At 34.0% G+C, this 12,437-nt stretch overlaps 1 protein-coding gene across 3 annotated transcripts in view; it reads left to right on the forward strand.

The window, feature by feature from the left end:
* Positions 1–12,437, forward strand: part of ANKRD17 (ankyrin repeat domain 17) — a 140,655-nt gene that overhangs the window by 66,024 nt on the left and 62,194 nt on the right. For all 3 annotated transcript variants that reach the window (XM_051965349.1, XM_051965350.1, XM_051965348.1), the window contains 3 exons: positions 7,846–8,083; positions 9,152–9,343; positions 9,623–9,732. In XM_051965349.1, the coding sequence (XP_051821309.1) occupies positions 7,846–8,083; positions 9,152–9,343; positions 9,623–9,732 (540 nt within the window). The remainder of the gene's footprint in view (positions 1–7,845; positions 8,084–9,151; positions 9,344–9,622; positions 9,733–12,437) is intronic.

Here is a 12,437-nt window from a genome sequence, read left to right on the forward strand (position 1 = left end):
TGAAAATGTTAATTGCAATTTCAACTTATTTTTGTCTTGTCTTGTTTATGGTTTTTTGTATACTAACATACACATATAAATTTATTCAATTCCTTATTGCCAATTTATCCTCCCTATAAGTTGTTTTGTGTATATATTAGTTTGCATATTGGAAAATTCCTTCAGGGCAGGGGACTGTCATTTGCTTCTCAGCACAATTCCTTGTACATAATAGGTGTTTTAATGTTTATTATTGACTTTGAGGAATTAGAAAGAGAAAAGGTCCAAGTGTGATTCTTAAGATTATATATATATATGTGTGTGTGTGTGTATATATATATATATCAAGATTGAAGAGGATGGTGTTAATGCTTAACAGAAGGTAATTTTTGAAGGAATGTTGAGTTCAACACTAAATATATTGAGGTTATGATGTCCAGTAGAAAGTTGTTCTTGGAAAACTTGAGTTTAGAAGAGAACTTAGGGCTAAATTTATAGATTTGGGAATCATGCCACAAGGAACTAATGAATACTTTTCGAGGGTATAGAGTAACAAGTAAATAGGTTTCAGAACTGAACTTTGAGAAATTATGATTACACTTTAGGCAATGAAGATGCATGATAAGGTAGCCAAAGAGACTGACTAAACGGACCAGTTAATATAGAGGAAAGGAGAACCGAAGAGTATATTGTCTCAGGAGCAAAGAGTATTGAAGAGGGAGAGAGAGCAACAAAAAGACCAAGAATAAAGTCTGAGAAGCTATTGGATGTAGCAGTGAAGAGATTGTTGGTGGTCCAGAGGAGTGGAGAATGGGAATGGACCCCAGTGGAAGCTTTGGAGAAAGTGCAGGTCAGATGACAGATGGCTGCTAAGTGACACATATTAAACACTAGCTGTTAATTGCTGCTGCTGCTGCTCATCATCTTGGAGAGGAGAAATATAGGATGGTAACTTGAATGGGGATGACCAAGTGAAGATTTTTTTTTTCAGGTTTCAGGAGATATGAACCTTCATGCAAGTAGAAGGGAAATTTTGTAAGAATGTTCTTTGAGCCTGTTGATAGAGCATGTTTTAAGAATATTCATAGGATTTTAAACATTTTTTTATTCCTGTTCTTTCCCCTTTTTTCTTTTCCTCTTGCCCCCATCTGCCCCCTCCCCAAACCCCTTTTCCAGATGGAAAATTATGATGTTTCGTACTTTTTTCTTATAAAACTGGCCAGTCTTGTGATCGTTTTAGTGTTCCCCACTTTATCTCTTCACTGGTCTTGTATCTTACAAGAAGTACTAGCAACCAAAATTGTACTTGTTCTTCCAGACAGTGACACAGCTTAATAAAAGGTTAAAATGTTTTATTTCTTTATTTCCCTTCTTGATAAAGTTGTTTAATCTTTTTCATGGTATGGAATGCTGAGGGGTAGACCTGTAGAGTGCAAAGAGAGTTGAATTTGGAATTAAGAGATCCAGCTAATTTATAACACCAACTGGTCCAGTCACTTGTTCCTTTTTGGGTGTCATTTTGCTTATGAATAAAATGAGCAAACTGCATTGAAAAATCCTCTTAAGATCCTTCCACCGGTGAATTCTGTGGTAGTTCACTGTCAGCGTCTTTCTTTTTTTAAACTTGGAAGAATGTTTTTAATATCTTTTGTTTTTGTATGCTTCACATTTTCCAATGTAACCATTCCTACCCCCTTTTTCAGAAAGCTGTCTTAAACCAAAGAATAACAATAATATCAAAAACCAATAAGTAATTAGGGCAGCTAGATGGCACAGTGGATAGAGCATCAGCCCTGGTAGCAACTAAGTTTAAATCTAACCTCAGACAAAAAGGAACAAGTGACTGGACCAGTTGGTGTTATAGTTTTTCGATTTGTGACTGAGTAAGTCATTTAACCCCAACTCCCCAGCAAAAAGAAAAAGAAAACTGATAAGCAAAACTGAATAGTATATACTATATGCAGTGTTCTATACCCATGGTCTCTTGTCTCTAAAAAAGTTGAGGAAGTATCTTTTTTCTCTTTATTTCAGAAATTCATTATAATTTAATAATTTATAATGTTCATTAAAATTTCACAGCATTTAGTTTTTCTCCCACAGTATTCATTTATTACTTTTTCATTTGTTGTGAACAGTATTTCCCTGTTTCTATTTGCTTTGCATCTGTTAGTTTGTCTTCCTATATTAACCTGTATTCATTTATTACATTCATGTACCACAGTTTTTTAAGTGTTTTTTAATTGTCAAAGATATGTTTAGTTTCTAGTCATTAAAGGTGATACTATAAAAATGTTGATGTGTAAGTCTTTCTATTGGGGGAAGAGAGGCTTGGTATATGCCTAGCAGTGAAATCTCTGTAAAAGGATGTCATTTTAGTCACTTCATTAGTAAAATTCCAAATTACTCCCTAGAACAATTGAATCAGTTTTTATTTTTACCAACAGTACCATCAAGCCACGGAGTCCTTTTAAAATTGAATTGTTTGAATATTTTCAGAATATTTCCTATGGTGTTCTGCCCATTCACAAAGATTATCTGAAGAGTTTTTTAGAGGCCATCTATTTTTGTTGGCCCTGTCACTATCTGGAAGAGGTACTTCATGCCATCTATACTTGAAGCTTATTTATTTATTTATTTATCTGTTTATTTATTTATTTGATTGATTGATAACTTTTTATTGACAGAACCCACGCCAGGGTAATTTTTTACAGCATTATCCCTTGCACTCACTTCTGTTCCGATTTTTCCCCTCTCTCCCTCCACCCCCTCCCTCAGGTGGCAAGCAGTCCTTTACATGTTAAATAAGTTACTGTATATCCTAGATACAATATATGTGTGCAGAACCGAACAGTTCTCTTGTTGCACAGGGAGAATTGGATTCAGAAGGTATAAATAACCCAGGAAGAAAAACAAAAATGCAAGCAGTTTATATTCATTTCCCAGTGTTCTTTATACTTGAAGTTTAACTGGGTATTTCTTTTCCAGATAATCTGTAGGTTTTTTTTTTTTTTTTAGACTACTTTAAATCCCTAGAATTCTGTTATCTTTATTGTCACTAAGGCATCTTTCAAGTCCATATGAGCACAGCCCTTTCTTCTCTCCTTCCTTTTGTGTGTGAATTACCCCATCCTTATATTCTTTTTTGCTCACTTAAAATGGTATTAGAATTCTTTTGAATATCTTGTATATATTATGATCATATCAAAATTTAGTATTCTTTTGCAGTAGCTGTTTCTATTTTGGCTTCCCAATTCATTTAATTTTTAGAAAGTTATTGACAACTTTTATTATACTCCATAATCTTTTATAACAATAGATAGGAAAGAAAGAGTTGAAAAAAAAGCAAGTTAGCAAAACAAACCAAAATGTTATTCTGTTATGACATAGGTAAAGAAGGGAGGGAGTGAAGTAAATTTTCAGCTTTTTTTATTTAGTCCATCCAAAGTCTCAAAACACTGGACTAGGAATATAGTCATAAATTAAAACATGGTCATCAAAAGGTTGCATTGATAATTTTTGTTTTGCTTACTCGCTTTAGTGATAATCTGTATTGGCTTTTTGGCTTCTTGATTTTTCTCAGATCTATTCTGTTCTCCATTTTGCCATCAAAGTAACTTTAAAAGAATAGATCAGTCCATGTCTGTCTCTGGATCTTTCTTCTGCTCACACATGTATTTCCCACCGTTCTCAGACACACAACTCTCTCACTCAGAAACTTCTATTAGCTTCCATTCCTCTTTTAGATTCACAAAATCCTTTAAGTACCAACTAAAATCCTACCTTCTACAGGAAGCCTTCCTTCCCCAATCTCTCAGTTCTGGGGCCTTTTTTTTGTTTCTGATTTTGTTTCATGATAACACAAAAGTTATCATGTATGTAGTTTGTATTTGTTTCCTGTGTCCCCCTTTAGAGTTTTCATTGAGAGCTGAGCTCTGTTTTTCTTTTTGCCTTCCTATGCCGCAAAACTGGCACAGTGCCTGGCATACAGTTGACACTTAATAACTTACCAAGTAACAGAAGGAGGATACTCAACAAGGATTGAGGACAAACATTGCAAATACATCAAGTATTTCAACTGAACAGAACTCTTTTAACTCAGTTGCTCATGTAGTCTACTAACCAATTATCAGAACGTGCCATCAACATGTTACAGGAGTCTTTGACCCCTAAACTAATCAAAAACGTGTTTTTAGGCAACCTCACTTACAGGTGAATCATGCTGTCTTGGTATTGTTTGAATCATGTAATATCCCTTTTGGGGAAAGTCCTTAAGGTCTTAAAGAGTTCCTTCCACTGCTTGCTAGAGTTTAGGGATGCAACTGCTCAAATTGATCTAAAGGTTTCAAAAAAGCTAAAATAGAAATATATTAAACAACATAACACACAATGTAACAGTAGTCCCCTAAATGATTGAATAAATATATGGAAAGGTATACCAGGATTCCAAGGCTTATTTCCTTTTTTTGGAAGGGGAGCACATCTTCAAGAAAAAAATTGTCAGGTCCTCATCATGGATAATCCAAATCTCTCTAATTGACAGTGATTTGTTCTTGTGATATAAACAGGTACTCATGACCAGGAATGGCAAGAAAAGTCATCCTTCTTTATCATGGATGGTGGAAAGGTTCCTTTGCTCATTAGCTAGGACCCACTTTTCTCTGGGAGCCTCATGATGGGGATGGAAGGGACACCAAAAACATTGCTCTATTAAAGTCCTCTGTGAGATTATCCCCTTTTTGTGGTGAGGTTGTGTAGATATTTTCACTTAGTTATTGTCAGCAAGCCCATCATCTCCCAACAGGTCCATCCCTTTGTCTTCCAAACTTTCCTAAAAAAGACCACTGCTAGATGTAATTTAGAGAGAACAAATTACTATCAAGCAAGGGACTGCTGTGGGCCTAGCTCTGCTGGGCCTTTGTGGGGACCTATTTTGGCCCTTTCAGCCCTTCCCCATCTTCATCTGAATATCCCTTCATTTAGTGTTTGAATGAGCCCTTCTAAACGTTTGACATTGTTATTGCAAATAGTTAACACTGAGACTAGGAATGTCTAGTTTAGGATAATCATCTTTTGGGAAAAATACAAAAGAAAATATAAAAATAAAATAAAGTATAGCCAGGTTTGAGGGACAATATATTTGCAAGTGATTGTCATTTTTACTAGAATTGGGGGAGTTCATATTGGTGGAGTCCAAATTATCCCAGGGCTTCATTTTGGAAGTCCCAGAGAGTTGCCATTTTTAGTTCTCGAGAAATCTTGGATTCAGTATCCCTGTTTTCAGAAAATTAGCTGGGTTATTCATTAGTACATTTTCCATAGCTGTGATTCTACAAAGGTCTTTGAGCTTTTGGAGTATTTTAAGCATTGCCCTTTTGAGTGCCTTCCTTTATTGCTTGCACCAAATGATCATAACCAAAACAATTTATCACAGTTTTTATTGTCCTCTCATATTCCAAATGAAAAAGCAAAACAGTTTATTTAACATAGGTAACAGTCTTAAAATTCATTGAATCTGTCTCAATTTTCATTGTTTTGGTATTAGAGGATCCTGGTCCCTCTTGACACCTGTTAGCAAGACTGGAGACCGCAAATTCACCTGCATCCTTATGTCCCAAAAGCCATTTGAAACTCAACAACTTTTTCTGCATTCACTTATAAATGACTCCCTTAAATCTGAGTAGGTTCTTCTTTTGGTGGGCCTAACTTGAAGCATTAAAATGAAGGCCATGAACAATATCAATATAAGAAGACATCTCTTTAAGCAGCTAAAACTTCTTATTTTTCCTTTTTTTAATGGGAAGAGAAATACTTTCCAAAAAAACTTTTCTGGCTGGTTTGAAGATAAATTGAGTTTTGTGACAAAACTTCCCCAATAAAACTTGGAGGAGTTTTAATTATCAGGATTGACTTGTTAAAGGATAGCACAGCTAGTCGGCAAAAGACAGTTTACCATCAGGGATTGTTCCTGTGGGTCTCTAGGTGGCATCATAGTACAACGAGTCCTGAACTTGGAATGGGGGAGACTTGCTCATCTTTCTGAATTCAAATCCAGCCTCAGGCACTCAACTAGTTTTCTGGCCTTATCATCCTTGTTTGCTTCACTTTTCTTATAAAGGAAGCTGGAGAAAGAGATAGCAAACCACTCTGATATTTCTGCCCAAACCCCAAAAAGGGTCTTGAAGTGTCAGTACCAAAATGACAATACCAAAAAAACCCAAATCCTGTTCTTAAAGACTTATTCTTAATGATTTCTTCTTGCTGAGCAATTACAGTTTACTTCCTAATTTCCATGGAAAGGGGTCAGAATGTTTAATGTTAATAGTTAAGCCACTATATTTAGAGGCTTTACCAAAAACTGCACTGGAAGCCTAGAGGCTAATCTAGGCTTCCTCTCCTCTGCATTACAGTCTTTGCTTCAACATGATAATTTTTTCCCATTCCTTCATGACTTAAATGTTATGGACTGGGCCTGACTCGGGTAATGAGCTATCCAGAGATCATTCAACAGTTAACAAAAAGATTTATTGAGCTAGATACTCTGGATAGAGTGCTTTGTAGTACCTGAGTTGAGAAGAAATAGTTTCTGACCGGAATTCCAGAAAGTGAGACAGGAATTCTTGTTTTGAATACATTCTTATCTTTCGTTGGATATTATCTTTAAGAATGCTCCATAGACATCTTCAATTTTTATCCAAGTATAATTTTCTTCTTTTTTTAAGAACATAAAAATACTTTTTCCATGTTGCAAAAAATTTGATATTTAAGGCCCATTTTTCTCTATTGAATTTAATTTTATTTGATTCAATCCAATGCTTTCACCTGTCAAGATCTTTTTGGATCCTAACACTGTATCCAATTTGTTAAATATCTCTTCCAGCTTTTATGTCACATCCAAATTTGATGAGCATTTCATATATGCGTTTGCCATTGCTAAACTGTTAAAAACAACTCAAGGCCAAGCACAAATCCCTGGATATTGCTTGCAAAGCCTGGTCTGTATTTTATCATCTTGTCCATAAAAGTAGTGTGAGACACTTTATCCAAAGTGTTTTTTTTTTTTTTTTTTTAAATGTAGTCTTTGGGCATTATCCTTCTTCATTTGCCAATGCAAGAAAGTTTGACATGACTTGTTCTTGATGAAGACATACTCACTCTTTGTAAACCACTGCTTCCTTTTCAGTATATTCACCAACTATATTGTTAATATTTTATCCTGGAATTTTCTTGCATTTGAAACATACTTCAGTCAACTAAATCACATTATACAGGGTACTGGGCATACAAATAGAAGGGCTGAAACAATCCCTGCTTGCAATGAAGTTACAATCTAATTGGGAAAGACCAATATATAGAAAAATAAATATGAAGCTACTATTAAGTTAAATGCCAGACAGTTTGAGAGGGAGGCATTTTATTTAACAGGTAGAGTTGTACTTCAAAGAAAGAGAAAGGGGCTGTGTGCGACAAAGACTTTATATTTCATTTTTTTAATTCCCATAGTGTTTTGTCACTGTCACAGAATTTTGCATTTGGTAAGATACTACTTTGTGTTTATTCCATTGTTGTCTGCCAAGTCAGTTTATACTCTTGCCTTAATTTTAAACTATATCTTGATTTCTGTGGTCCACTGCCTCCTTTTCTTCTTCCTTATCAATATGGTTCCAAAAACATATTTAATATAAGACTTGTGGACTTAAATGTCATATTTAATCATGTGACCCTAAATTGATCACTACTTGTTTGTTACTTGAAAGATGTACCAATTAGGTTAAAATACAGAATTATAGAAAACTATTTAACCTAGAAGTTTTAGTCTTCATATTACTTAAATGTAATGATTTGTTGTAATCCTTCTTTTCTGCTCAGGATGGCCATGTTGAAGTGGCCAGGTTACTACTTGACAGTGGTGCGCAAGTGAATATGCCTGCTGATTCGTTTGAGTCCCCCCTGACTTTAGCTGCCTGTGGGGGTCATGTGGAATTAGCAGCGCTGCTTATTGAGCGTGGAGCCAATTTGGAAGAGGTCAATGATGAAGGTTATACACCACTTATGGAAGCAGCTAGAGAAGGGCATGAAGAGATGGTGGCCTTGCTGCTGGGTCAAGGTAGCTATAAATTCATAAACAAGCAAAGTTATTGAAAAGAAGTAAATTAGAAGTTAATGGAATATTTAAGACTGAATATGCCAGATTTCTATTGCCTTTTTTTTTTCCTATAGGAGTTAACTTAGTAATTTATAACATACATAGGAAACTTGCTGTGAAAGGGAGCTTAATACAGGTGAGAAGAACTTTGAATTTGGAGTCAGAGGATCTAAACTCAAATCATATATTCTTGTTGTCATTTCTTTCCCCTTTTTTTAAGTGGATACTTTTGATTATTCTTTGTTTTAACAAAAGAAAAAAAGTAATGAGATTTAAATATGTATTTTTTCAATATTTCCATTTTGATAGTTTTTTTTTGTCACTATGGCTAAATGTAAGTTGTTTTTTTTTTTTTTTTTTTTTTTAAAGTTCACTTTTGAAATAGAGGCTGTGTTAGAACATATTTAGTGTCTTCAAAAATAGAAGAAAAAAATTTTTTTTCCATTTTTGGCCACCTGAAAATACTACCTATACTTAATTGTTTAAAAAACAGTAAAGTATTATTTGCTAAAGTGTCTTGAATCTGATTTCAGAATTGGAATTTGGAATACTCCAGTTTAATCCATTCAAAATAAAATAATTCATGGTGTTTTTGCATGGATAAATGAGATGTTCATATAATTGGAATTGTTGTTTTTGTGAAAATTAATTGTATAAAACATTTGTGTAATCGTATGGCTGTTTTGGGATTCCTAATATTTTAAAAAAAAATAATTGATCATGTGCCATTTTTCTAATTTTTTCTACTTATTTCTAATTTTTTTTTTAATGGTTAATCAGGGTTTATAATAAGATATATGTAAGATTATTTTCTTTATCTAGAATATTTAATATTTTTTTTTACTATTAATGTGTTCATGATGTTGGGAGATTTCTATAATTATGCTCAACCATTTAATATTTTGCAGCATTTAAATCTACATTTACTAAGTTGTTTTTTTTGTTGTTGTTTTTAAGGAAAACAGTCATTTAAAAAAATCTCTTGAAAAATATTTTTCAATTAATTGGGATTTTTTTTTTTAATTAAAGGAGCCAATATCAATGCACAGACAGAAGAAACCCAGGAAACTGCCTTGACATTAGCCTGCTGTGGAGGTTTTCTTGAAGTGGCGGATTTTCTAATTAAGGCAGGAGCTGACATCGAGTTGGGCTGTTCTACCCCTTTAATGGAAGCTGCTCAAGAGGGCCATTTGGAATTAGTCAAATATTTACTAGCAGCAGGTAGACATTTTAAAAATGTGTGTGTGTAAATATAATTTAGGGGAAATCTTAAAATAGCTTATCTAGCTCAATTCTGCAACATCTTTATGCTATATATATATTTTCTGTACATTTACAGCATAAATTAAGTGATGATGCTACTCTCAGAATCTATCAGAATATATGCTTTTAGTAAATTTCATTTTTAGAAAAAAAAGTTGTAAAAATTTAAATAAATTATTTTCATCTAAGCAAATGGGGTTTATATGTAAGTAAATACATTGTTTATTGTTGCTTCAGGAGCAAATGTACATGCAACAACAGCAACAGGAGACACAGCATTAACATATGCTTGTGAAAATGGACATACTGATGTAGCAGATGTATTACTTCAGGCAGGAGCAGATTTGGTAAGCTCTGTTAAATTCTTTCGAAAAAAAAAACAAACTTAAAATAATTAAAAAGGTGGGTTTTAGACATTAAAATATGGGCACTAACCTAAGTACCAGGATTACAAATACAAGAAAGTGAAATAGATCTTATCCTCTAGAAACGTATCTTTTGATGGGGGAAGAGAACATATCCTTAGTCCAAACAGCATTTAACAGTTATCCCTTCCACAACAATTTTGAAAAGTGCTCAGCCAGTTTTGGCTTGGAAAGCACCAGTGATAGAGGTCTACCTCCTCTGAGGGTGGTCAGTTCCAGTTTGGGATAGTGCTGATGATTAGGATATTTTCCTTTAAACTGGGAGTTTTCCTCTTTGCATATTCCGCCTATTTGTTCTACTTTTTTTTCTTCTGTAATTAAGCAGAAAATTTATTTTTCTTTTATGTGGCATCCCTTGCAGGTGGCCATCATGTTCTGATTAAGTCTTCTCATTTGCATGTTGGACAGTCACAGTTCCTTCACTTGGTCCCCAAATCATGAGTATTTGATAACATTTACCTTCCTGGTTGTCCTCCAGATTGTCAGTGACCTTCATAAAATGAGGTGCCTAGAACTGATTAATTGTCTTGATAAGGATAGGGCATGAAAATGTCCTAAATTGCAGAAATGTGCCTTTATTAAATATACATTCTAAGATTTCACTAATTTTTAAAGTTATGTTGTTTGTTTTATATATTTTCAGATTTTTTCAGAAATTTTTTTTAGAGACAGAGAGTAAGTGTGAGAGTGAGTGAAATTTTTTTTTTTTTTTTTTTTTTTTGTGAGATCAATAGCCTTGTCATCATGCAGTTTTTTCTTGAAAAGCATTGACTCAAGGAACTAAGAAATCATTTAGTCTGGCCATGCCCAGGCAACTGCAGAGGACAGCAGTCTACTACTGCTTGAGTTCATTTAAGTTGATCTTTTTTTATGATCCTGAAATGATGTTATAAATATCCAAATGGCCCTCTGCAGAAAAAAAGGTTCTCCTCCATTGAGTTAGGGCTTGGTTAACTTCCCTTTCTTCCTGGTATTTTGAGTGCAGAATAAGCTCCAGTGCTTCTGGCAAGTTTAGAAGTCTGGCTGGTCATTAGTCAGGGGTGGATCCCTCTCCTGAATCAATTCTATATATTAAATGCTTGTCTTTGTTGAATATCTTTCCTCTAGCTAGGCTAGATAAATCTTATCTTTTAAGATTTAGCCCAATTCTGTTAGCATATCAATAAGTTTATAAATACCAAACATCAGAAAATCATAGATAATCTGTATTGTCAACTCTTAGATCCTCGTGTGTGTGTGTGTGTGTGTGTGTGTGTGTGTGTGTGTGTGTGTGTGTGTGTGTGTGTGTCTAGAACTGGCCTTGGTGTTTCAGAGACCTGAAAAGACACCCATCACTTGTATGACCTTGGGCAAGTCACTTAACCTGTTCAAATTTCATCAACTTTAAAACAGGAATAATAATAGCATCTACCTCACAAGGTTTTAAGAGCAAAGGAAATACTATTTGCAAATCACTTAGAACTGTTCCTGACACATAGTAGATGCTTATAGAAATGCTACTAGCTTTTTGTCCTTAGCAAGTTTGATAAAAAGCCATCTATCTAAGGCAGCGATTTAAAAAATATTAAATAGTATAGGAAGAACTCCAAAGGCATTCAATTCCTCTGATGTTAATAGTCTTAATAATTCGGGTTAAAAAACATTTTTTGGAAAAGATCAAATGATATTAGCCTCTAACTTTATTCCTTTAAAAATTATTTTTTAGCATACTTTTATTTTTAAATTTTGAATTTGAGAATTTCTCCCTGTCTACCATTTTTCCCCTAACCAGACAATGTGATGTGTGTTTTACATATGAAATCATGCAAAATATTTCCATATTAGCAGTATGTCCAAAAAAACACAGAATTTTACACTTCAATTTACTCTCTGGAGATAGGTAATATTTTTTCATCAGGAGCCATTTGGAATTCTCTTGAATCGTGTTGATCAGAGCAGCCAAGTCTTCATAATTAATCATCATTACAAGATTGTTATTATTGTGCACCATAATCTTCAGGTTCTTCTCACCTTTATGTCAGTTCAGATAGATCTTAGCAAGTTATGAAACCACTCCCTTCAGCATTTCTTATAATATAGTAGTAAGTACTTCCTCAAAGTTATACACAACTTGTTTAGCCATTCCCCATTTGATGAGTAAATTCATGAATATTGAGTGAATTCAATATTCAACTCTTTGTTCTATAAAAAAAAAAAAATGCTGTGTATTTTCATGCATATAGTCCTTTTCTTGTTTCATCATCATGTTTCTTTATTGTCTTTACATCTAAAATTGGTATTGCTGGTTCAAAAAGTACCCAGAGTTTTACAATCCTTTGGACGCAGTTCCAGATTGTCCCCCAGAATGATGGGATTAATTCATCAAGTGTTTGTTTGTTTGTATGCCTGTAGACGGTTTTGATTTTTTCTTCTGAAAACTGACTGTTCGTGTTTTTGGGAAGTGGCTATTACTTCTGAATTTGACTTAGCTTGCTGTATATTTGAAAAATGAGGAATGTATTAGAGAAACTAATAAAATTTTTTAGGAAAATGTAGTCTTTCTGATGATCTCTTTCAGTTACATTTATTTTTGCTTTATCCTTGTCTGAGATCATGATGTCCAACTCTGTTCTCTTCACTTGAGCTAA

This window comes from Antechinus flavipes, chromosome 6, assembly GCF_016432865.1.
Source record: "Antechinus flavipes isolate AdamAnt ecotype Samford, QLD, Australia chromosome 6, AdamAnt_v2, whole genome shotgun sequence".
In the NCBI taxonomy this organism is placed as follows: domain Eukaryota; kingdom Metazoa; phylum Chordata; class Mammalia; order Dasyuromorphia; family Dasyuridae; genus Antechinus; species Antechinus flavipes.